This window comes from Pleurodeles waltl, chromosome 9 (assembly GCF_031143425.1).
Source record: "Pleurodeles waltl isolate 20211129_DDA chromosome 9, aPleWal1.hap1.20221129, whole genome shotgun sequence".
NCBI classification, from domain to species: domain Eukaryota; kingdom Metazoa; phylum Chordata; class Amphibia; order Caudata; family Salamandridae; genus Pleurodeles; species Pleurodeles waltl.
Window position 1 is genome coordinate 231,181,275 of NC_090448.1, and position 25,940 is coordinate 231,207,214.

General features: G+C 46.7%; 1 protein-coding gene across 5 annotated transcripts in view; it reads right to left on the bottom strand.

Moving 5' to 3' along the window:
• Window positions 1–605: 605 nt before the first annotated feature.
• The window catches only part of FBLN2 (fibulin 2), a 737,488-nt gene continuing 712,153 nt past the window's right edge, over window positions 606–25,940 (bottom strand). For all 5 annotated transcript variants that reach the window (XM_069206615.1, XM_069206613.1, XM_069206614.1 and 2 more), the window contains one exon: window positions 606–4,557. In XM_069206615.1, coding sequence (XP_069062716.1) covers window positions 4,200–4,557 — 358 coding nt within the window. In that variant the 3' untranslated portion in view covers window positions 606–4,199. The remainder of the gene's footprint in view (window positions 4,558–25,940) is intronic.

Here is a 25,940-nt window from a genome sequence, read left to right on the forward strand (position 1 = left end):
TTAAGATAGAGGAAGAAGGTAAATGCAAGTGCTCCAGTTAAATGCTGGGTCACTGGAATTATATGGCAGGAAAAGATTAAATTATGAGGCATGGTTGACCAATGTATGTGGCAAGAAAAGTCCAGTTATGAATTTACAACGCCAATAGCTCTAACTTAAGCAAATGCGAGACCTATTGCATTGCAAATGCTTGTTACTTGTTCTAATTGTATAAGAATAGCCCTCAAAATGTATCATTTTATTCATATTTTAGTTGTTTTGGGCTCAATATACAAAAAGTCATGTAGGAGTAAGTAAAAGACTACTTTACTTAGTCCCAAATAGGTCCCAGGAAACGGAGGAGAGGGCCAGCTGCCTGCTGGTAGGTTAGTGAATAGCATTTTGTTGTACGTGCAGTAGTACTATTGTAGTAGTCCATCAAATAATAAAAAATGCAGTTTATGAATAGGCCACATCCACTTTAATTTCTTCCTGGAAGCATCTTGGGTATCATAACAGCATGTAACGCTTAACGTGGTTGATAATTCTGAGCTGATAGTTTGGGGCTTTGTCCTCTTATGTCTTTGGAGAGCTCTTCCTCTGCTTTGTAACAAATTACACAGTACTCCAAGCCACGCTTTGCTGTGTTTTTAAGTTATCGTTTTATTTGAGAGTGCACCAGGCATTTGTACAAGATGAGCGCTGCCAGGCTGTTCTCGAACGCAGCAATTATTGAAAACATTTTTTAAAGATATTATGTTCGTTGTACGCATAAATTCTTTGTAGCCACATAAAGACTAACTTCATGTATATAAATAAGTCCAAAAGGCAACAATTGTATACATTTGTGAATCAAAATATTTTACTTCACATGAACATACAAGGAGACGTGTTTGAGCTTTCACACCAATATGTGTGCTTTTATAATCAATTTCACAAACTTGATTTAATTTTAAATCAATAAAACACACCCTTATAAAACGGCACGAATACGACATCAATCCCTAGTAGTTGTTACAGCCGAGCTCTGAAATATGGCTTTGTGATAGCTTCACTTCGACTGCACACTCTTTTTGACAGATATTCAAAAATAATGATCTTGGTGCCAAACATTGCCTTCCGTTGTAACATTTCCTTTGGTTTGTTTTATATTCAGGTATTAATGCCCATTCTGAATATTTGTTTGCTCAATTTATTTTGGAAAGAGGGCTTAGTTGACGTTACTGTCCATTACCTCAGCAACATATTTATTTTGTGCGATTTTTCCACCTGGTTCGCTAGCAGAGTGGCGCAGCTCATTGTCTAATACTGGTAGACCTCAATTCACAAAAATGCAAAGGATAATGGAAGTGACTACAAGCACGCTTTGACCACAATGAAGTCATAGGATACTTCTTTGCACCACCCTTCCTTCCCTCTTAGTCAGCCTCCTATTTGCTGAAGATGTCAAATTAAAAGGGCAAAGTGTGGAAACCACAGAAATAGCTCTAATGTTCCTAGTAAATTTATCTTCCTGCTGCTGCTTCTATGACTCTTGAAAGTAGGTCGAGCAAGGGAGGCGGTGCGGGCAAGAATGGTGTTGCCCCTGCTACCCTGCCCTACAGGATTGGTTTGCTCTGTGCTAGGCACTGTTGTTGTGCATTTTATTGCCCTCCATTTTGTGACATGGGCATGCATCTATTTTGTGGTGTTTTACTATTTTGTGACTGCAAAGCCAACAAAGAAGGATGTACTTATTTTCTGGTTTATATTCTGATCGCATGCCATTTTGGCTGCATAAATAACACTAAACTAATTATTTGATCACTCAAGAACAGAGATGTCCATGCTTGGGTAATAAGCATAATGGCATACGGAATGTCTGATCATTGTATGATCATTGAGGTAGAGGGTAATGCCTCTGGAGTGTTTTGGGCGACAAGGGGTCTTAGTTCATGTGAAGAAACTTGGGCTCTTGAGAATCTAAAGAGAGGAAATCCAAGTGTTTTCAGAGAAACATACAGTATTCTCATTCATGCAGAGATTTGGAATTAATTCCAGTTTTTATGGTGCGCCATTCATGTGCCCAACAAATAAAGAGAATGCATTATGGCGTCACAGTAGTGATGATCGTATACCTCCTGGAACCTTTTGGTCTAAAAGGACCCATGTGGCTAAGTTGTGCTCTGTAGGATTGTTGGAAATACACAAGCATCTTTGACATAATCATTTGATTGTGTTATTGCTTTGTACACCACTATAAACTTACGAAGGTTTTGAAGGTAATAGTAACGAAGAACAGAGATGCACATTGGACTACCTTAACTGGATTCAACAACTAATTTCAGAGAGAACAGAGGACCGAGTATAGAACATATCTTTCTTAACCCCAACAAGTAGCAGTTTTACCCTAGCCAAGGGTACAATGAAGTCCGTGTCAGTACTTTGGTCTCCTGCTTCACACTATCAGACAAGTGAAGCCTCATTCAACAACAATTCCCACCTGCTTTGGTGGGCAATGATGTGATCCACCAGGCATACATCCCTGGCAGGAATGGATTACACAAAGTAATCACTCCTCATCAGGATGGACGGAGGAATAAACCAGACCCTTTTCCAGTCACCTGATTCATGTCCACCTTTTGCACCTCAGGATGGAGGGAAGGAAATATCAACACCCACCCACTGACAGGACTAGTGTCACTATATGTAAAAGAGATCTCTGTGTCCCTAGTCTTGCAGATTGATGGCATCCAATGGACACTTCCAAACTCAGCGGGCTTCAAGGAAATATGGGGCCAAATTTACTACTTTCATGCAATGCAGTGCAACAACCAAAGTTTCTGTGCTGTGTGAAAAGAAGACTGCTGGACTGCATCATATCTACTAAGCTACGGCGATGCTGTTGGCATCCCCTGCGCTGGTGCACTTTAGGCTGCCTTGTGCCCACACACACTTGCGCCATGGGTAACAACTCACAGATTATGCATGAGAACACAACGCAGCACAAACTCCCACCCTGCACAAATCAAGATTTTAAACGGAAAGTAAATCCTAATTCAGAACTTTGCGCCTATTTGTATACTTTTTGTGACGCTACATTGGTGCAGTGCCTTGATATATCTGTCCATAATTTATTTCTCTGCTTACACTGCCCACATTAAAACCAACAATGCTTTGGCCTAAGTTTGGCTGATGGACACCTTCACAGTGCTCACTCTACCCACCTTAGTGAGCAAAATCAGCATTGTAAAGGATACCTCCCCCGGGAAAGATTTTCTGAAATGAGGCTCATGTTATTTTATCTGTCTCATCTTGTCGATGGACTGAACGTCTTGCAAGATATTCCAGACAGCTGAACATTCAGCCTCCAGCAGGGTTTTACATTGAAGTACAAATGGTTAACATATGGAATTACACGGACATTTTCAAATGTGCGTTTCACCAAACCTTGAAGTATCTGACTATTTGTCATCACAATTTTAAACACTCTAACATATCATTTTAATATAGTATCCAATATTTGACAACTAAGTTTAATTTTTGGAAATTTTATGAAGCTCATTTACCAGTTGCAGTTTGTACTGTGCTAACTTTTCTGTTTGAATTCCAACTATTTGAAAAAGTAATAAAGCCGGGATTCACGCTGCTTTATGTTCTAATTTGGTGACAAAACATTGTTACTGCTTTGGAGACACTTAAAAATGTCCAGTCTTGCTATTTTGGCAAGGGCACTCGAAGAGACTTGATGAGAAAAGCTTTCCCAGTGTACTGGTTCGCTTCCCTTATGTGGCATTTCACAGCTGTTAAGATGTCAAGATTCTTGCTCTGGTTGAGCAACATTGCCCAAAACCTCATACGTATGTGGGAGAGAAATAGCTGGATCTAGCCTTTGCCTAACTAATACACACAAAGTTAACAGCTTTCGTTCTTTGAGCGCATACTACTTTCTATAACCAAATGAAAAGAAAAAATAAAGATAATGTTAACTTGGAGGATTTCAATAAGCTTCAAATATTTAACACCGAAATCCCACGCTAGCACTTTCATAATTTGCTCAAATTAACAAAAACAAGCTCACATGAAAATAAGTACATTTAAGTTAATTTACAGACAAATATCGTCGTAAGCATAGTTCTACAAATATGCGAATGCAAGAAATATTAAATACCATGTCCATTGAAATACATCTTCGCAAAATATTAGAAAGCATAGCACCATTACTTCGGGCTTTCAGAGCCTCACAAAGCTTGATCAGTGATAAATACATACATCTTGGCTACAAAAGTTGTGTACGTCCCTTGACGCCACAGCTTCATTTCCACATCTAATAAGAAATCTTTGGGCTCCTTGATCTGTCGCTGGAGGAAGACGATGCCGGTGTACTGGTTCAGCTTTCTGGTGCTGAAGTAGTTTTCCTCATTTCCTTTGGTGATCGTGAGTATAATGTTGTCGCCGGCGTAAGCTGGTGAGGGTCCAATGCGGAAAATATGCGAGGGCACGACAATGTTGCTTGGGAAGGTCAGTGTATAGTACGTGATTCGCACAGGGGTGTTCTGGCAATCCATGTAGTTCAAGCAGTTGATTCGTTCACACCTCCTAAGACAAAGCAAAAGGATGTATGTGAGACAACTGAGCTAAGTAGCTAGACAGTCCACCAGCCTGCAATTTATAGGAAAAGCATATGGATAAATCTGCAATATATGTTAATGGCACCTTGAATAGACTGGTCCGTTTGACGACTCTGGGACTGATTTAGAGTTGGCAGACAGGGTTCTTGGTCACAAATGTGACCAAGTACCTGTCCGCCAAAGCCTTGGTCTGCCCAATCTATTTGGAGTCGGGCAGACCATTAGTTTTCTGGCAGTGGTGCTTCCCCTGCTTTGCTGTCAGAAAAAGTACTCAAATGGTGTGATGGAGTAGGGGGCATCAGAGTAAGGCATTAGGTTGCCCATGCTGTTCATAGGGGTGGTCTAAAGTCCTTTTTCTGTCCTGATGGTGACGAAGAGAAAAAAAGTAATAATTACCCTCTCACCCTGAGAGAATATTCCTAGGACTTAAGGTCTTTTAGTTTTCAGGAACAAACTCCAGCTGTGAGAGTTTTTTCTTTTTTTAAAAACAGAAAGCCTCAGTACATGGCCGCCTAAAAGATGGAAACCCCCACACCAACTTTTGGTGCACAGAGATCACTGCTGTGTGGGCACTGAACTCAAAATAAGGAGGTAAAAACAAGAGTGTTCATGCTGGCGGTCAAAACACTGACCGCCAGCGTCCCCGGATCCCTGCCGGCCGCATAAAGAACATTCCTGTGGGCCGGCGGGCGGAAACATTGTTTCCACCCGCCGGGCCACAGAAAGGCCTGGCCGGGACATTGACGCCGCCGCCAGTGCCTCTGTGCAGCGGGGGCAGCTGCATCCATTGTGCTATTTTCGGGCAGTGACCTGCGCGATGGGGCACTGCACAGGGGCCCCTACACTGCCGATGCCAAGTGCATGGGCAGTGCAGGGGCCCCAAGGGGTGCTCCGGGGCACCCCCTCCACCAGCCTTTCCTTGGCGGTTTCCCCACCAGGGAAAGGCTGGAGGATTAGAGATCATTATCCAAGGGGGCAGCACCGCTGCCCTGTCGGATAATGATTCCGACCACCGCCAGGCTACCTGATGGAGGCAGCCCGGCGGTGAGTGAGGGCTGCTGATGGCGGCCCTCAAGGTGTTGTTTATGTGGCGGTGTGGCCCGCCATGCCGACCGGCGGGTTTTCCCGCCACCACCGGCATGGCGGACCACACCGCCAAGAACGTAATGACCACCATAATGTCTTCCATCACTCTGATGGACAAAGTGAAGACTGCCACTGGTAAAATCCGTTGCTCTGTTTGTTTTACCGGTTTAAGTGTAAAAATGTTGCCCAAATGTTGCCCCGTCTCTCCTGACTTCGAGTTGAGAACAGCAAAAAGCTTCAGATAAAAAGCAGTAATAAAACTGAAATACACAAAATGATCAATGCTACACCGTAACCCTTAAATTTCACTACTGTGTTGCATTTCACACTCCACCCGTGCGTGGTGTACTATAATATGTTGGAATTTCTTTTACGTATAGAACTTTAATGACTTTCTCATAATACCTCTGTATTGTATGAAATATTTTTTCTCCAGGTGGTAACAAACGGTGATCCGTGCACCAGATAGAAGTTAGCTCTTTCTTTGCGATCCACATGACTATCCACTGGGAGCAGAAGGTGTGTCAGGCTCTACATTGATACTTTTCACTTTGGTCACGATCTGTCAAGAGTGCAGTTCGTGCAGCTTGAAAACTCAGGGCCTCATTTACGAGGCCCTAGTGGCACACTGCACCATTGGAGCATCATTTCTTTGATGCTCTGGTGGTGCAGTGTGCCAGTCTATATTTACAAGGCCATGCAAAGCCACCTTGTGAGGCTTTTAATGGCCTTGTAAATATGGACCCCCTTTATGTAAAACACTGCATGAAAGGGGAGTTCCATGGGTGTTGCTTGGGTTGTTCCCATGCAACATCCATGGACCCCAAAGGAATCTGACCCTTTCCCAGATTTACAAGTCTGAGAATGCGTCAGATTCCTACGCCACCTCAGGTGGGCGTAAGAGTGATGCAACGAGGAGAAATATTTTTATTTCTCCCCATTTGTACCTCTTTCTATGTGTGCTGCATTCTGCAGCACACATAGAAAGAGGAAAACGCCTCTTGTGATTGTTTTTGTACAGGAAGGTATTCCTTCCTGCACAAAAGCAATAATTCCCACAATGAAGGCACCCTTGCACCATGGTGCAAGGGTGCATGCGTTGGTGCATGGCAGCAATTTGTGCGCCAGTGCAGGGGGAGAGGACAGAAATGCACTGTAATTTATAGATATGGCACATCTCTGCCCTTTCCCTGTGGCACAGAGCGGCATCACAGGCCTTGTAAATGAGGCCTTCAGTGAGTTGCCACTAATCTAACAGTTGGAGGGAGGTAGTACAATTACTAGACACAGACGATCGTTGCTTTCACTTGTTTTACTTAACAGAAGCAAAATATCTATTTTAGGTGTATTAAATCTGACATATTACTGTGTTAAGCTTGTGCTGGTGCTAAGCAGACAATACACTCACTCGCTGCAGAGGTCTGTTTTTGACCGCACAGTCACAGGTTTAAATCCCAGTGGTTCTACTCAGCTTTTCATCCTACTTAGGTTGGTAAAAGGAGTACCATTAAGGTCGGTAACAACAAACATTGATTATTCCACAGTAGTACCACAAGAACCCTAGGGTGAATGCATGCTCTACAAATATCCGTTATGTTTTACCCTGATCCTGTGATATAGTAGCGTTGGGAAGAGGTGAAATGTAAGAGTGCTTCCTTAATATCAGTGGTTCCCAACCTTTTGACTTCTGTGGCCCCCACTTCATCATTACTGGAACCCGAGGACCCTCCACTGAATCATTACTGGGATCTAGGAACCCCCCACTGAGTCATTACTGAAAGCTGCGGTCCTGTTAATATTATTTAATTTTCTAAGCAGTCATGGACCCCCCTGAGGAGGCTTCGCGGGCCCCCAGGGGTCCCAGGACCACAGGTTGGAAGCAACTGCTTAATACTGTACTGACTATGCCACTATGCCACAACCCTATCATTCTTTTAGATCCCATATTGTTAAGGTGACACTGACGTGCCTATGCCCAGCACTACTAATTTTTCAATGACAGGTCTGTCACGTGGCTGACCATTACCCAACCATTTTAGTTTTATCAAGGTGATTCTTGAATATGTCTAACTTCTCTATAGACCTATCATCTTGCCCTGTACAAGTCTGCAAACATTTAGGAGCGGATCCTGGTATATGACTTCCAAACTACTGCATACAATGTATTATACCGTCATCCAGGCCGGGCTTTTTAGCCAGCAGAACTCCGGATTATGGGACGTGTACGTTTGCTTTTACCTGTGTACAGGTGCGGATGCTTTCATGACTCAGCATACGAAGTGTGGGTTGATATTATTAAATCAATAATTGACTGCAGGTGTTGCACTTGACACGGGGCCACTTCCTAAATATGTTAGTGTCTGTTCCCTAGTCCTAGTAACTTTTCAGAGTAAGGTTTGTGGGTAGCCCTTCAGATGCAATAAAAACAAATTATTTCAATGGCTCGAGAAAGTTCTTGGATTATTAAAATGATATCCAAATTATATATTTGAATATTACATTTGTGTGTTACCATCCATGAAAAAAAACAACGCAGACTCTTGATGTTAGAAGCAGGTCACTGACAAATGGCTATCAAAGTTTCCAGATATGCAGAAGGTGGGTAGCATTACGGGGTGCTGTCACTTTCAAATGAATTAACTCACCACTTGGTAAAGAGATCAAACCACTGGACCTTCAATCAATTTTAGTTGATGCAAAGACATATTTCAAGATCTGCAGTTTCCTACCATGTGTGGATAAACCTCGGATCTAATTATGATGTCTTCCTGCGGGGGGCGGGTCTAGTGGTATATTGATGGATGGGAAGTGCCTCCGAAGTTTCAGGAGCAGAATGTAAAATATTCCACGTGGTGTACCTAGCTTGATTTTGTTCGACCTATGTGAGTCTCTGTGGGGCATATTTATACTCTGTTTGCACCAGATTTGTGTCATTTTGTTACGCAAATCTGGCGCAAACTTAACTCCATATTTATATTTTGGCGCTAGACATGTCTAGAGCCTAAATCTTGTAGTTAAAGTAATTTTTTGCCTGCGGAAAACTACCTTGCATCAATGAGATGCAAGGTAGGCGTTCCTGGGCAAAAAATGACTCTAAGGCCCTAGCGCCTTATTTATCCTCCCATGCAAAAATCACGCACGGGGGGAGGAGGTGTCAAAAATAGTGCAAAGTTTGCTTTGCACTATTTTTTAACACCTGGGTCAGGGCAGGCGTTAGGGGACCTGTGGGCTTATTCCATGGTGCCCTCCCCAGGCTCCAGGGACACCCCCACCCACACCAGAGGGACAGCAGAGGATGGGTGTAAGGAAATGCCTCCTTGGCATGGTTACCCCCTGACTTTTTGCCTTTGCTGATGCTATGTTTTGAATTGAAAGTGTGCTGAGGCCTGCTAACCAGGCCCCAGCACCAGTGTTCTTTCCCTAACCTGTACTTTTGTATCCACAATTGGCACACCCTGGCATCCAGGTAAGTCCCTTGTAACTGGTACCTCTGGTACCAAGGGCCCTGATGCCAGGGAAGGTCTCTAAGGGCTGCAGCATGTCTTATGCCACCCTGGAGACCCCTCACTCAGCACAGACACACTGCTTACCAGCTTGTGTGTGCTAGTGAGAACAAAATGAGTAAGTCGACATGGCACTCCCCTCAGGGTGCCATGCCAGCCTCTCACTGCCTATGCAAGTATAGATAAGTCACCCCTCTAGCAGGCCTTACAGCCCTAAGGCAGGGTGCACTATACCATAGGTGAGGGCACCAGTGCATGAGCACTGTGCCCCTACAGTGTCTAAGCCAAACCTTAGACATTGTAAGTGCAGGGTAGCCATAAGAGTATATGGTCTGGGAGTTTGTCAAACACGAACTCCACAGAACCATAATGGCTACACTGAAAACTGGGAAGTTTGGTATCAAACTTCTCAGCACAATAAATGCACACTGATGCCAGTGTACATTTTATTGTGAAACACACCCCAGAGGGCACCTTAGAGGTGCCCCCTGAAACTGTATCCAACTATCTGTGTAGGCTGACTGGTTCCAGCAGCCTGCCACACTAGAGACATGTTGCTGGCCCCATGGGGAGAGTGCCTTTGTCACTCTGAGGCCAGTAACAAAGCCTGCACTGGGTGGAGATGCTAACACCTCCCCCAGGCAGGAGCTGTAACACCTGGCGGTGAGCCTCAAAGGCTCACCCCTTTGTTCCAGCACCGCAGGACACTCCAGCTAGTGGAGTTGCCCGCCCCCTCCGGCCACGGCCCCCACTTTTGGCGGCAAGGCCGGAGGAAATAATGAGAACAACAAGGAGGAGTCACTGGCCAGTCAGGACAGCCCCTAAGGTGTCCTGAGCTGAAGTGACTCTAACTTTTAGAAATCCTCCATCTTGCAGATGGAGGATTCCCCCAATAGGATTAGGGATGTGCCCCCCTCCCTTGGGAGGAGGCACAAAGAGGGTGTACTCACCCTCAGGGCTAGTAGCCATTGGCTACTAACCCCCCAGACCTAAACACACCCTTAAATTGAGTATTTAAGGGCTCCCCTGAACCTAAGAATTTAGATTCCTGAAACTACAAGAAGAAGAGGACTGCTGAGCTGAAAAAACCCTGTAGAGGAAGAACAGAAGACACCAACTGCTTTGGCCCCAGACCTACCGGCCTGTCTCCTGCCTTCCAAAGAAACCTGCTCCAGCGACGCTTTCCAAGGGACCAGTGACCTCTGAATCCTCTGAGGACTGCCCTGCTTCAAGAAAGACAAGAAACTCCTGAGGACAGCGGCACTGCTCCAAAAAGACTACAACTTTGTTTCAAGGAGCAGATTTAAAGACCCCTGCAACTCCCCGCAAGAAGCGTGAGACTTGCAACACTGCACCCGGCGACCCCGACTCGACTGGTGGAGAAACAACGCTTCAGGGAGGACCCTCCGGCGACTCCAAGACTGTGAGTAACCAAAGTTGTCCCCCCTGAGCCCCCACAGCGACGCCTGCAGAGGGAATCCCAAGGCTCCCCCTGACCGCGACTGTCTGAACTCCATTTCCCGACGGCTGGAAAAGATCCTGCACCCGCATCCCCCAGCACCTGAAGGAGCGTTACTTCTGTGCAGGAGTGACCCCCAGGAGGCCCTCTCCCTTGCCCAGGTGGTGGCTACCCCAAGGAGCCCCCCCCTTGCCTGCCTGCATCGCTGAAGAGACCCCTTGGTCTCCCATAGGAAACTATTGGAAACCCGACGCATGTTCCCACACTGCACCCGGCCGCCCCGCGCTGCTGAGGGTGTACTTTTTGTGCTGACTCGTGTCCCCCCCGGTGCCCTACAAAACCCCCCTGGTCTGCCCTCCGAAGACGCGGGTACTTACCTGCTGGCAGACTGGAACCGGGGCACCCCCTTCTCTCCATTGAAGCCTATGTGTTTTGGGCACCTCTTTGACCTCTGCACCTGACCAGCCCTGAGCTGCTGGTGTGGTAACTTTTGGGTTGCTCTGAACCCCCAACGGTGGGCTACCTTGGACCCAAAACTGAAACCTGTAAGTGACTTACTTACCTGTTAAAACTAACAATACTTTACCTCCCCCAGGAACTGTGAAAATTGCACTGTGTCCACTTTTAAAACAGCTATTTGTGTTTTATGCAAAAAGTATATATGCTACTGTAATTATTCAAAGTTCCTAAAGTACTTACCTGCAATACCTTTCAAATGAGATATTACATGTAGAATTTGAACCTGTGGTTCTTAAAATAAACTAAGAAAAGATATTTTTCTATAACAAAACCTATTGGCTGGATTTGTCTCTGAGTGTGTGTTCCTCATTTATTGCCTGTGTGTATGTACAACAAATGCTTAACACTACTCCTTTGATAAGCCTACTGCTCGACCACACTACCACAAAATAGAGCATTAGTATTATCTCTTTTTGCCACTATCTTACCTCTAAGGGGAACCCTTGGACTCTGTGCATGCTATTCCTTACTTTGAAATAGCACATACAGAGCCAACTTCCTACATTGGTGGACCAGCGGTGGGGTACAAGACTTTGCATTTGCTAGACTACTCAGCCAATACCTGATCACACGACAAATTCCAAAAATTGTCATTAGAAATTGATTTTTACAATTTGAAATTTTTTCTAAATTCTTTAAAGTCCTGCTAGGGCCTTGTGTTAGTCCCTGTTAGCATTGCTTTTAGAGTTTAAAAGTTTGGTAAAAGTTTGAATTAGATTCTAGAACTAGTTTTTAGATTCTTAAAAAGTATTCCAACTTTTAGAAGCATAATGTCTAGCACAGATGTGAATGTGGTGGAACTCGACACCACACTTTACCTCCATCTTCAGATGAGAGAGCTAAGGTCACTCTGTAAACTAAAGAAAATAGCAATGGGCTCCAGACCTTCCAAACTACAGCTCCAGGAGCTGTTGGCAGAGTTTGAAAGAGCCAACCCCTCTGAGGATGGCAACACAGAGGATGATGATAGTGACTTGGAGGGTGATTCCCCCCCACCAGTCCTATCTAGGGAGAACAGGGCCTCTCAAGCCCTGACTCCAAAAATATTAGTCAGAGATGCTGGCTCCCTCACAGGAGGGTCCAACCTCTCTGAAATCACTGAGGATAACTCCAGTGAAGAGGACATCCAGTTAGCCAGGATGACCAAAAGATTGGCTTTGGAAAGACAGATCCTAGCCATAGAAAGGGAAAGACAAGAGATGGGCCTAGGACCCATCAATGGTGGCAGCAACATAAATAGGGTCAGAGATTCTCCTGACATGTTGAAAATCCCCAAAGGGAATGTAACTAAATATGAAGATGGTGATGACATCACCAAATGGTTCACAGCTTTTGAGAGGGCTTGTGTAACCAGAAAAGTGAACAAATCTCACTGGGGTGCTCTCCTTTGGGAAATGTTCACAGGAAAGTGTAGGGATAGACTCCTCACACTCTCTGGAAAAGATGCAGAATCTTATGACCTCATGAAGGGTACCCTGATTGAGGGCTTTGGATTCTCCACTGAGGAGTATAGGATTAGATTCAGGGGGGCTCAAAAATCCTTGAGCCAGACCTGGGTTGACTTTGTAGACTACTCAGTAAAAACACTAGATGGTTGGATTCAAGGCAGTGGTGTAAGTGATTATGATGGGCTGTACAATTTATTTGTGAAAGAACACCTGTTAAGTAATTGTTTCTATTATAAACTGCATCAGCATCTGGTGGACCTAGGACCAATTTCTCCCCAAGAATTGGGAAAGAAGGCGGACCATTGGGTCAAGCCTAGGGTGTCCAAAACTTCCACAGGGGGTGACCAAAAGAAAGGGGTCACGAAACCTCCCCAGGGGAAAGGTGGTGAGACAGCCAAAAACAAAAATAGTAAAGAGTCTTCTACAGGCCCCCAAAAACCTGCACAGGAGGGTGGGCCCAGAGCCTCTTCACAAAACAATTCTGGGTACAAGGGTAAAAACTTTGATCCCAAAAAGGCCTGGTGTCGTAGCTGTAGTCAGTCTGGACACCAAACTGGAGACAAGGCCTGTCCCAAGAAAAATACCACTTCAAACTCCACTCCAGCTAACACTGGAATGGCTAGTCTCCAAGTGGGATCAACAGTGTGCCCAGAGCAAATCAGGTGTCACACTGAAGCTACATTAGTCTCTGAGGGTGGGGTGGATTTAGCCACACTGGCTGCCTGGCCCCCTAACATGCAAAAATACAGGCAACAGCTCTTAATTAATGGGACAAGTGTAGAGGGCCTGAGGGATACAGGTGCCAGTGTCACTATGGTGACAGAGAAACTGGTTTCCCCTGGCCAATACCTGACTGGAAAAAATTATACAGTCACCAATGCTGACAATCAAACTAAAGTACATCCCATGGCAATGGTAACTTTAGAATGGGGAGGGGTCAATGGCCTGAAACAGGTGGTGGTCTCCTCAAATATCCCAGTAGACTGTTTGCTTGGAAACGACCTGGAGTCCTCAGCATGGGCTGAGGTAGAACTGAAAACCCATGCAGCCATGCTGGGTATCCCTGAACTGGTGTGTGTCAAGACTAGGGCACAGTGCAAGGCACAGGGTGAAAAAGAAGAGCTGGAGTCTGGAAGAAAGGCCCAGCCTACCAAGAGAAAAGGAAAGTCAGCTGGGAAACCAGCTGCAACACAACAAGAGAAAGAGAACCTCTCTTCTCAGGAAGAAGTTCTGCCCTCTGAGGGAACTGAGCCTATGGAGCTGGAACCTTATCAGGTTGAGCTCTTAGGACCAGGGGGACCCTCAAGGGAAGAGTTGTGTAAGGGACAAGAAACCTGTCCCTCTCTTGAAGGCCTTAGGCAGCAAGCTGCTGAAGAGTCCAAAGGCAAGAAAAATGGAACACATAGGGTCTATTGGGAAGATGGACTCCTGTACACTGAGGCAAGAGATCCCAAACCTGGTGCCACTAGGAGAGTGGTAGTGCCTCAGGAGTTCAGAGAGTTTATTCTGACCTTAGCCCATGATATTCCCCTTGCTGGGCATTTGGGACAAACCAAGACGTGGGAGAGGTTAGTCAACCACTTCTACTGGCCCAATATGTCCCAGAAGGTTAAGGAGTTTTGCCTCTCCTGTCCTACCTGTCAAGCCAGTGGTAAGACAGGTGGACATCCAAAGGCCCCCCTCATTCCACTTCCGGTGGTGGGGGTCCCCTTTGAAAGAGTGGGTGTGGACATAGTTGGTCCACTAGAACCTCCCACAGCCTCAGGAAATATGTACATCCTAGTAGTAGTGGATCATGCTGCTAGGTATCCTGAAGTTATTCCCCTTAGGTCGACTACTGCCCCGGCAGTAGCCAAGGCCCTCATTGGTATATTTACCAGAGTGGGCTTCCCTAAGGAGGTGGTGTCTGACAGAGGTACCAACTTCATGTCAGCATACCTAAAACACATGTGGAATGAGTGTGGAGTGACTTATAAGTTCACTACACCATATCATCCACAAACTAATGGCCTTGTTGAGAGATTCAACAAGACATTAAAGGGCATGATCATGGGGCTCCCAGAAAAACTCAAAAGGAGATGGGATGTCCTCCTGCCATGTCTGCTTTTCGCTTACAGAGAGGCGCCTCAGAAGGAAGTAGGGTTCTCACCCCTTGAACTTCTGTTTGGCCACCCTGTAAGGGGACCACTTGCTCTTGTTAAAGAAGGCTGGGAGAGACCTCTTCATGAGCCTAAACAAGACATAGTGGACTATGTACTTGGCCTTCGCTCAAGGATGGCAGAGTACATGGAAAAGGCAAGTAAAAACCTTGAGGCCAGCCAACAGCTCCAGAAGTTTTGGTATGACCAAAAGGCTGCAATGGTTGAGTTCCAACCAGGGCAGAAAGTTTGGGTTTTGGAGCCTGTGGCTCCCAGGGCACTTCAGGACAGATGGAGTGGCCCTTACCCAATCCTAGAAAAGAAGAGTCAGGTCACCTACCTGGTGGACCTAGGCACAAGCAGGAGCCCCAAGAGGGTGATCCATGTAAACCGCCTAAAACTCTTCCATGATAGGGCTGATGTAAATCTGTTGATGGTAACAGATGAGGACCAGGAAGCTGAGAGTGAACCTCTCCCTGATCTCCTCTCATCAAACCCTAAAGATGGCTCATTGGATGGAGTGATCTATTCAGACACCCTCTCTGACCAACAGCAATCTGATTGTAGGAAGGTCCTACAACAGTTTGCTGAGCTCTTCTCCTTAACCCCTGGTCAGACACACCTGTGTACCCATGATGTGGACACAGGAGACAGCATGCCTGTCAAAAACAAAATCTTCAGACAGTCTGATCAAGTTAAGGAAATCATCAAAGTGGAAGTCCACAAGATGCTGGAGTTGGGAGTAATTGAGCACTCTGACAGCCCCTGGGCTAGCCCAGTGGTCTTAGTCCCCAAACCTCACACCAAAGATGGAAAGAGAGAGATGAGGTTTTGTGTGGACTACAGAGGTCTTAATTCTGTCACCAAGACAGATACCCATCCCATACCTAGAGCTGACGAGCTGATTGACAAATTAGGTGCTGCCAAATTCTTGAGTACCTTTGACTTAACAGCAGGGTACTGGCAAATCAAAATGGCACCTGGAGCAAAAGAGAAAACAGCATTCTCCACACCTGATGGGCATTATCAGTTTACTGTTATGCCCTTTGGTCTAAAGAATGCCCCTGCCACCTTCCAAAGGTTGGTGAATCAAGTCCTTGCTGGGTTGGAATCCTTTAGTGCAGCTTATCTTGATGATATTGCTGTCTTTAGCTCCACCTGGCAGGATCACCTGGTCCACCTGAAGAAGGTTTTGAAGGCTCTGCAATCTGCAGGCCTCTCTATCAAGGCATCCAAATGCCAGATAGGGCAGGGAACTGTGGTTTACTTGGGACACCTTGTAGGTGGAGGCCAAGTTCAGCCACTCCAGCCTAAGATCCAGACTATTCTGGACTGGGTAGCTCCAAAAACCCAGACTCAAGTCAGGGCATTCCTTGGCTTGACTGGGTACTATAGGAGGTTTGTGAAGGGATATGGATCAATAGTGACAGCCCTCACAGAATTGACCTCCAAGAAAATGCCCAAGAAAGTAAACTGGACTGTAGAATGCCAACAGGCCTTTGACACCCTGAAGCAAGCTATGTGCACAGCACCAGTTCTAAAAGCTCCAGATTACTCCAAGCAATTCATTGTGCAAACAGATGCCTCTGAACATGGGATAGGGGCAGTTTTGTCCCAAACAAATGATGATGGCCTTGACCAGCCTGTTGCTTTCATTAGCAGGAGGTTACTCCCCAGGGAGCAGCGTTGGAGTGCCATTGAGACGGAAGCCTTAGCTGTGGTTTGGTCCCTGAAGAAGCTGAGACCATACCTCTTTGGTACTCACTTTGTAGTTCAAACTGACCACAGACCTCTCAGATGGCTGATGCAAATGAAAGGTGAAAATCCAAAACTGTTGAGGTGGTCCATCTCCCTACAGGGAATGGACTTTATAGTGGAACACAGACCTGGGACTGCCCATGCCAATGCAGATGGCCTTTCCAGGTTCTTCCACTTAGAAAATGAAGACTCTCTTGGGAAAGGTTAGTCTTATCCTCTTTCGTTTGGGGGGGCGTTGTGTAAGGAAATGCCTCCTTGGCATGGTTACCCCCTGACTTTTTGCCTTTGCTGATGCTATGTTTTGAATTGAAAGTGTGCTGAGGCCTGCTAACCAGGCCCCAGCACCAGTGTTCTTTCCCTAACCTGTACTTTTGTATCCACAATTGGCACACCCTGGCATCCAGGTAAGTCCCTTGTAACTGGTACCTCTGGTACCAAGGGCCCTGATGCCAGATAAGGTCTCTAAGGGCTGCAGCATGTCTTATGCCACCCTGGAGATCCCTCACTCAGTACAGACACACTGCTTACCAGCTTGTGTGTGCTAGTGAGAACAAAATGAGTAAGTCGACATGGCACTCCCCTCAGGGTGCCATGCCAGCCTCTCACTGCCTATGCAAGTATAGATAAGTCACCCCTCTAGCAGGCCTTACAGCCCTAAGGCAGGGTGCACTATACCATAGGTGAGGGCACCAGTGCATGAGCACTGTGCCCCTACAGTGTCTAAGCCAAACCTTAGACATTGTAAGTGCAGGGTAGCCATAAGAGTATATGGTCTGGGAGTTTGTCAAACACGAACTCCACAGCACCATAATGGCTACACTGAAAACTGGGAAGTTTGGTATCAAACTTCTCAGCAAAATAAATGCACACTGATGCCAGTGTACATTTTATTGTGAAACACACCCCAGAGGGTACCTTAGAGGTGCCCCCTGTAACTGTATCCAACTATCTGTGTAGGCTGACTGGTTCCAGCAGCCTGCCACACTAGAGACATGTTGCTGGCCCCATGGGGAGAGTGCCTTTGTCACTCTGAGGCCAGTAACAAAGCCTGCACTGGGTGGAGATGCTAACACCTCCCCCAGGCAGGAGCTGTAACACCTGGCGGTGAGCCTCAAAGGCTCACCCCTTTGTTCCAGCACCGCAGGACACTCCAGCTAGTGGAGTTGCCCGCCCCCTCCGGCCACGGCCCCCACTTTTGGCGGCAAGGCCGGAGGAAATAATGAGCACAACAAGGAGGAGTCACTGGCCAGTCAGGACAGCCCCTAAGGTGTCCTGAGCTGAAGTGACTCTAACTTTTAGAAATCCTCCATCTTGCAGATGGAGGATTCCCCCAATAGGATTAGGGATGTGCCCCCCTCCCCTTTGGAGGAGGCACAAAGAGGGTGTACTCACCCTCAGGGCTAGTAGCCATTGGCTACTAACCCCCCAGACCTAAAAACGTATTGCCTGTGTGTATGTACAACAAATGCTTAACACTACTCCTTTGATAAGCCTACTGCTCGACCACACTACCACAAAATAGAGCATTAGTATTATCTCTTTTTGCCACTATCTTACCTCTAAGGGGAACCCTTGGACTCTGTGCATGCTATTCCTTACTTTGAAATAGCACATACAGAGCCAACTTCCTACAATGGGGGATCCCATCCCAGGTAAGTATAGGTAAGTACAGGTAAGTATATCATTATTTTTTTTAAGTGCCTTTGGGGGCCATGAAATGGGTCCCCCTACATGGCACTAGGTGCAATGGCCATGCCCAGGGGACCCTGGTCCCCTGTGCTGGCCATTGGGGTGGTGGGCATGACTCCTGTCTTTTCTAAGACAGGAGTCATGTAGTATGGATGGTTTTGCGTCAGAAAATGACGTAGGCTGGTTAGATTCATTTTTTTAACTCTAACCTGTCTAGCGTCATTTTTTGGTGCAAAACCCCCTTCTTCCATACCACCACCCCCATCCGGCTAACGTCATTTTTTTTTACGCTAGCCTACCCTTTGCACGAGCTTGCACCATTCCATAAATATGGTGCCGGCTGGTGCACAGAAATGGTGCAAGCCGGTGCTAAACTTTTTAATGCAAAACTGCGTTGATGCAGTTTTGCACCAAAAAGTATAAATCAGGGCCTGTGTTTTTTAATTAAAATGTTATGAAAGCTGTTCATTTAAATGTTCTACAATGTTGTCTACGTGACTTTGAGTGTCGTAGAAGCAGCAAGACGACATCTAGTTTGACCATAGGCGAAGAGAGTGATAGGTATCAGTTTTATTATGTTGCACCACTATAATACCACTATCATGGAGGGTACTCTAATTCTCCTTCTATTTCCTTTCAACATTCAGGAGAATCAGAATTTGGCAGTAACTACCATGTTTGCTGACATATTCGCCTCACCTGTTTCTATTACTAAATTTTATTGCCTTCAATGAGAAGTTACTGCATCCCTGTTGCTTTTTTTTAAGTATCCAAACTGTTTTGGTATCACTGAAAAACTAGGGCTGTGCGAGATAACAAGGTTTTCTTGCAATCTTAACAAAGGTTATGGAGGTCGATGCATAAATTAACAAAGTTTTTCACATTGGAACATCAGCATACATATTCCGACGTTTACGTGACATATGTGCTTGATTCGTTCTTTAAAGTAGTTCTGTTGGAGTTATACTTTGCAAAGAACAACTAGTGGCCTTTTCCTGCACAATTCCACAGTGCATAAATACATCCCTGCAAAATGTAAGATTTCAGTGAAGAATTATGCACACGCTTGCGACCAGGGAACTGTGATGAAAATGGGCAACCAGAATGAATCAAACTCTAAGAGTGTAGACTTAGTACACATTAAGTCTACAAAGCCACAGCAAAACCCATTGCATGCCCCTTCCACACAAAGTGCTGCATGTGAAGGAGCCGTATTTACAAGGTGGCGTTAAGCCACAAAAAGTGGCTAAACACCTTGTAAAAACAGCCCAGTGCATAACGCACCGGAGCATCACTAAAAGGGACACTCAGGTGACAATAAGGCTTTTGTGCAGAAAAACGGACGTATTTCTATCACCAAACATATTTTGCGGTGAAAAGTAAATACCAATATATTGGTTTTCACTGCTTTCTATGAGTTTGAGTAATCTTGCTTAGCGCAATGGCACTCTGGGTTTTGTTTGACTTGCATGTTAATGCAGAAAAAATTATCTCGCTGTACAGAGAAAACAATGTTGCATGGCCAAGGTAGTGCAACATCTGAAAACTTCCCAAACCAATGTGTGACATATGAAACAAGCTTGGCAAAGCCAATAGGTCTCGCCTATACAGGAGCTATTGGCTTCTCAGTGTGTCTTGCCATATTTTACCCCAGTGTGAGTGCTGTTCAGCATGACCGAAAATTTGTGGCGTGAAATGTCAGAGTGGAGTGGGGGAGAAGAGTGCCTCTGGGTTGAGTGGAGGGGAGTAAAGTTCAGTGGTTCAGTAGCAGAGAGTATCATAGAGTGGAGTGGGTTGGAACACAGTAGACTGGGTTGGAGTGCACTGAGGTAGTTGGGTGGAGTGGATTGGAATAGAGTGCGGTGGAGTGGATAGGGTAGAGTTGGGTGGATTGAGTGGAGTGGGGTGGATTGGTGTGGGGTGGATTGGACTGGAGTGGGGTGGGTTGAGATAGAGTGAGGTGGAGTGGATTGGGGTGGATTAGATTGGATTGGGGTGGGTGGCTTGGATTGGAGTGATAGGGGTGGGGTGGGTTGGATTTGGGTGGAGTGGATTGGATTGGAGTGTGGTGGAGTGGGGTGGATTAGATTGAACTGGGCTGGGGTGGGTTGGATTTGATTGGAATGGATTGGAATGAGGTGGAATGGGGTGGACTAGTTTGGATTGGATTGGACTGGACTGGATTGGAATGGGATGAAATGGATTCATTGGACTGGAGTGGGGTGGATTGGAATGGAGTGGGGTGGATCGGAGTGGAGTGTAATGGACTGGATTTACTGGGTTGGAGTGGGGTGGATTGGACTGGAGTGGGGTGGACTGGATTGAAGTGTGGAGGATTGGAATGGGGTGATTTGGATTAGGGTGAATTGGATTGGAGTGGGGTGGATTGGAGTAGAATGGGCTGGATGGATTGGAGTGGGGTGGACTGAACTGGGATGGAGGGGGTGGATTGGATTCGGATAGAGTGTGGTGCATTGGAGTGAGTGGAGTAGATTGGAGAAGGGTAGAGTGGGGTGGACTGGATTGGAGTAGGGTGGATTGAAATGGAGTGGGTGGATTGGGGTGTGGTGGGCTGCAGTGGGATGGGTTGGAATGGAGTGGGCTAGGGTAGATTGAGGTGGGCCGTGTTGGATTGGGGTGGATTGACTGGAGTGGGGTGGACTGGAGTGGGATGGACTTAATTAAGGTAGGGTGATTGGAGCGGGGTGGGGTGGATGGATTGGAGTGTGGTGAACTAAACTGGGATGGAATGTATTGGATTGGGATGGGGTGCATTGGATTGGGTTGGGATGGACTGGATTGGGGTGGGGCTGGGTGTATTGTAGTGTGTGGATTAGAGTGAAGTGGATTGGATTGGGATGGGGCAGATTGGACTGGGTGGAATAGAGTGAGTGGGGTAGACTGGGTGGATTGGATTAGAGTCAGTGGACTGAACCTGGATGCATTGGATTGGGGTAGAGTGGGGTGGATTGGAGTAGAGTGGGGTGGACTGGAGTGGGGTGATTGGAGTGGGTCACGTGGATTAAAATGGGTGGGGTGGTTGGGGTGGATTAGATTGGAGTGGGCTCGGGTGGATTGGAGTGGGGAGGGGAGGCAAGGGGTGGGTGGGATTGGGGTGAGGTAGGTTAGAGTGAATTAGAGTGCACTGGATTGAATTGAGGTGAGGTGGATTGGATTGGAGTGTTGAGGACTGGAGTGAGGTGGATCGGATTGGGGTGGATAAGATTATGGTGGATCGTATTGGGGTGGTGTGGGTGGATTGGAGTGAGATGAATTGGACTGTGTGGGGTGGATTGGATTGGTTGGGATAGATTGGATTGAGTGAGGTGGATTAGGGTGGTGTGGATTGGATTCAGTGTGGTGGATTGGACTGGGATGCATTAGATGGGGGTGGATTAGATGGGGTGAACTGGATTGGGGTGGGGTGGATGTGAGTGGGGTGGGTTGACTGAAATGGAGTGGATTGTGGTAGATTGGAGTGGAGTAGAGAGGATTGAATTGGAGTGGGTTGGATTAGACTGGAGTCGGGTGGATTGGAGTGAGGTGGATTGGATTGGAACGGGGTGGGCTAGATTGGAGTAGGGTGGACTGGATTGCAATAGGGTGGATTGGAGTGGGGTGGGCTGGATGGGTTGGACTGGATTGGTGTGGATTGAAATGGGATGCAATGGGGTGGAATGGACTGGGATAACGTGTGCTGAATTGGAGTGAATGCTTGGGGTTGTCTGGAGTGGGGTGGGGTGGAGTGGAGTGGACTGGATTGGAGTGAGGTGGATTGAAATGGGATGGGGTGGATTGGATTGGGATGTAGTGTGCTGCAGTGGGATGGATTGGATTGGAGTGGGGTGGGGTGGATTGGGGTGCAGTGTATTGGATTAGATTGGGCTGGATTGGATTGGAGTGGGGTGTATTGGATTGGAGTGAGTTGGATTGGGATAGTATGTGGCATACTTTGAAGCTGGGGAACCAGGTTCGAGTCTCAGAGTCAGCTCAACATCCTGTGATTCTGGGCAAATCACTTAATCTCCCCGTGCCAACCAAATAAACATGAATGTGTCCTCGCGTAATGTAACTGGTGCTCATGTAAAGCGCTCAAATACTTTGGGTCGAGTCCGCACTGTATAAAACTGCAAAAAAATCAAATAAAAGAAATTGGAGTGGGGTGGATTAGATTGGTGTGGGGTGGATTGGATTGGTGAGGGGCGAGGTGATTATTTGGAGAGGGGTGGACTGGATTAGAGTGGGGTAGATAAAGGTGGTTTGGAGTGGTGCGGATTGGACTGGAGTAGGATGGATTAATGTGGACTGGCTTGGGGTGGGTTAAAGTGGATTGCATTAAATGGGATCGATTGGGGTGGTGTGGGTGGATTGGATTAGAGTGAGGTGGTTGGGTACCAGTAGACTTGATTGGAAAGGGATGAACTGGAGTGAGTGGATTGATGTGTGGTGGGTTGGAATAGAGTAGGGTAGGTTGGATTGGAGTGGGGTGGCTGGAGTGGAGTGGATTGGACTGGAGTGGGGTGGACTGGAGTGGATCGGGATAGGGTGGATTGGATTGGGGTGAAGTATATTGGATTTGAATGGGGTAGACTGGACTGGGCTGAATTGGGTTGGAGTGGATTGGTGGTGGGTGGACTGGATTGGTGTGGAGAGGGATGGTTTGTAGTGGGGAGGACTGGATTATAGTGGGGTAGATTGGATGGGAGTGAGGTGGATCGCAGTGGGGTGAATTGCAATGGGGTGGGGTGGACTGGATGGGTGAAGTGGATTGGATTTAAGTGGGGCAAATTAGAGCAAGCAGATTGTTTTGGATTAGAGTGGGTTGTTTGCAATGGGAGTGGGGCAAGTTGTTTTGGATTCAAGTGATTCAAGTGGGGCATACTGGATTGGGGCAGATTGAAATTAGTTGGAGTGGGGACAATTGTTTTGAATGTTCGAAATGGAGTGGGGCAGATAGGAGTGAGGCAGTTTGTTATAGGTTGGAGTGAGGTAGATTATTTTGGATTGGAGTGGGGCAGATTGTATTAGGGTGGATTTGAGTGGGGTGGAGTGGATTAGAGTGGGGTGAATTAGAGTGGGATGAATTGGGTTGGTGTGGGATGGATTGGGTTGTTGTGGGGTGGATTGGAGTAGAGTAGGGTGGATTGGGATGGAGTGGATTGGATTGGGGTGAGGTGGATTGGATTGGAGTAGGGAATATTGTTTTGGACTGAAGTGGCGCAGATTATAGAGGGGCTGATTTGAGTGGGACAGATTGTTTTGGATTGGGGTGGGCCAGACTGAAGTGAGGCGAAGTGGAGTGGGGCAGATTGTTTTGGATTGGTGCGGGGCAGATTGTTTTGGATTGCAGTGGGGCAGATTGGAGTGGGGCAGATTGTTTTGGATTGGGGGAATACTGGAGTGAGGTGGACTGGATTGGACTGGGTTGAAATGAGTTGAGTTGGTGTGGGGTGGATTGGATGGGAGTAGGGTGGATTGGAGTGAGGTGGGGTGCTGGACTGGAGTAGGGTGGGATGGATTGGAGTAGATTGGACTGGAGTGGGGTGGATTGGACTGGAGTGGATTGGGATGAGGTGGATTGGATTGGATTGGGGTGAAGTGTATTGGATTGGAGTGTGGTAGATTGGACTGGGCTGAATTGGGGTGGATTGGATTGGTGATGGGTGGACTGGGCTGGATTGTGGTGAGGTGGACTAGATTGTAGTGGTGTAGATTTAATGGGAGTGAGATCGATTGCAGTGGGGTGAGATGCATTGGGGTGGGGTAGACTGGATGGGGAGGTGGATTGGATTGGAGTGGAGCAAATTAGAGCGTGGCAGATTGCTTTGGATTAGAGGGGGTTGTTTGCAATTGGAGCGGGCAGGTTGTCTTGGATTAAAAGTGGGGCATACTGGAGTGGGGCAGAGTGAAACGAATTGGAGTGTGGCAATTTTTTTTTAACTGGAGTGGGGCAGATAGGAGTGGGGCAGAATGGAGTGGGACAGATAGGAGTGGGGCAGTTTGGAGTGGGGCAGAATGTTTTGGATTGGAGTGAGGCAGATTATGTTGGATTGGGGTGGGGCAGATTGTATTAGGGTGGATTGGAGTGGGGTGGATTGGATTAGAGTGGGGGGAGTTGGGTTAGTGTGGGGTGGATTGGGTTGTTGTGGGGTGGATTGGAATGGAGTGCAGTGGGGTGGATTGGACTGGTGTAGGGAATATTGTTTTGAATTGGAAATGGATAGATTAGAGAGGGGTGGTTTGCAGTGGGACAGATCGTTTTGGATTGCGGTGGGCCAGATTTGAGTGAGGCGGACTGGAGTGGGGCAGATTGTTTTGGTTTGGGACGGGGCAGATTGTTTTGGGTTGCAGTGGGGCAGATTGGGGTGGGCAGATTGTTTTGGATTGAGTGGTTTGCTTGGAGTGGTGTGAATTGGAGTGGTACAGATATTTTTGAATTGGAGGAGCAGACCTGAGTGGGGTGGATTGGAGTGGGGTGGTCTGGATTGGACTGGGGTGGAATGAGTTGAGTTGGTGTGGGGTGGATTGGATGGAAGTAGGGTTGGAAGTAGGGTGGATTGGAGTGGGGTGAGTTGGGGTGGAGTGGGTGGATTGGATTGGGGTAAACTGGACTGAATTGGAGTGAGGTGTATTGGTTTAGATTGGAGTGGGGCAGATTGGAGTGGGACAGATTGTTTTGGATTGGAGTAGGGCAGACTAGTGGTGCAGATTGGAGTGAAACAGATTGGAGTTGGGCATATTGAAGTGGGGCAGATTGGAGTGGAGCAGATTGTTATGGATTACAGTGGGACAGATTGGAGTGGGAATAGGGTGGATTGGAGTGGGATGAGTTGGGATGGAGTGGGGTGGATTGGATTGGGGTGAGGTGGATTGAATTAGAGTGGGGCGTATTAGTTTGGATTGGAGTGAGGTGGATTTGAATGGGACAGATTGTTTTGGACTGGAGTGGGGCAGATTGGAGTGAGGCAGACTAGAGGGGGGTAGATTGTTTTGGATTGTAGTGGAACAGATTGTTTTAGATTTCATTGGGGCAGATTGTAGCGGGACAGATTGTTTTGGATTTGAGTGCAGTAGATTTCAGTGGGGCAGATTAGTTTGGATTGTAGTGGGGCAGATTGGAGTGGGGTACATGGGAGTGGGGCATATTGTTTTGGAATGGAGTGGCACAGACTGTTTTGACTTGGAGTGGAGAAGATAGTTTTGGAGTGGTGTAGATTGCTTTGGATTGGAGTGGGGTGAACTGGAGTGGGGCAGATTAGATAGGGTGGGTTGATGAATTGGAGTGGGGGTGGGTTGAAGAGGAAGGAATTGGGGTGAGAAGTTTGGATTGGAGTGGGGTGGATTGGTGTGGAGTGAGGTGGGGTGGATTGGGGTGGATTGTAGTGGAACGAATTGGAGTGGGGTGGCCTGGGGTGGATTGCGCGATTATGTGTGAAAGCATAATTTTGGAAATTACACATAATAAAGAAACAATGTCGTTTTGCAGTATTTAGCACAAGATAATTGTTATCTTTTGAGAACAGCGTCCATGAGCGAAAACAAAAGAAAACATGAGTGCGATGTAAGAAAAGATGGCAAAATAAAAGAAAGCTATCTATAGAAAATAAAACTTTGCAATTTTGTTTAACCTGCTGCACACGTTTTTGCCAGTCACATGCCTTCTGTTTGCAGGGCACTAGAAGTTAAAAAGAACAAAACAGTACCTCAATCAGGTCAGGAGCAGCAGACAGACACTGATTAACTTGAATCAA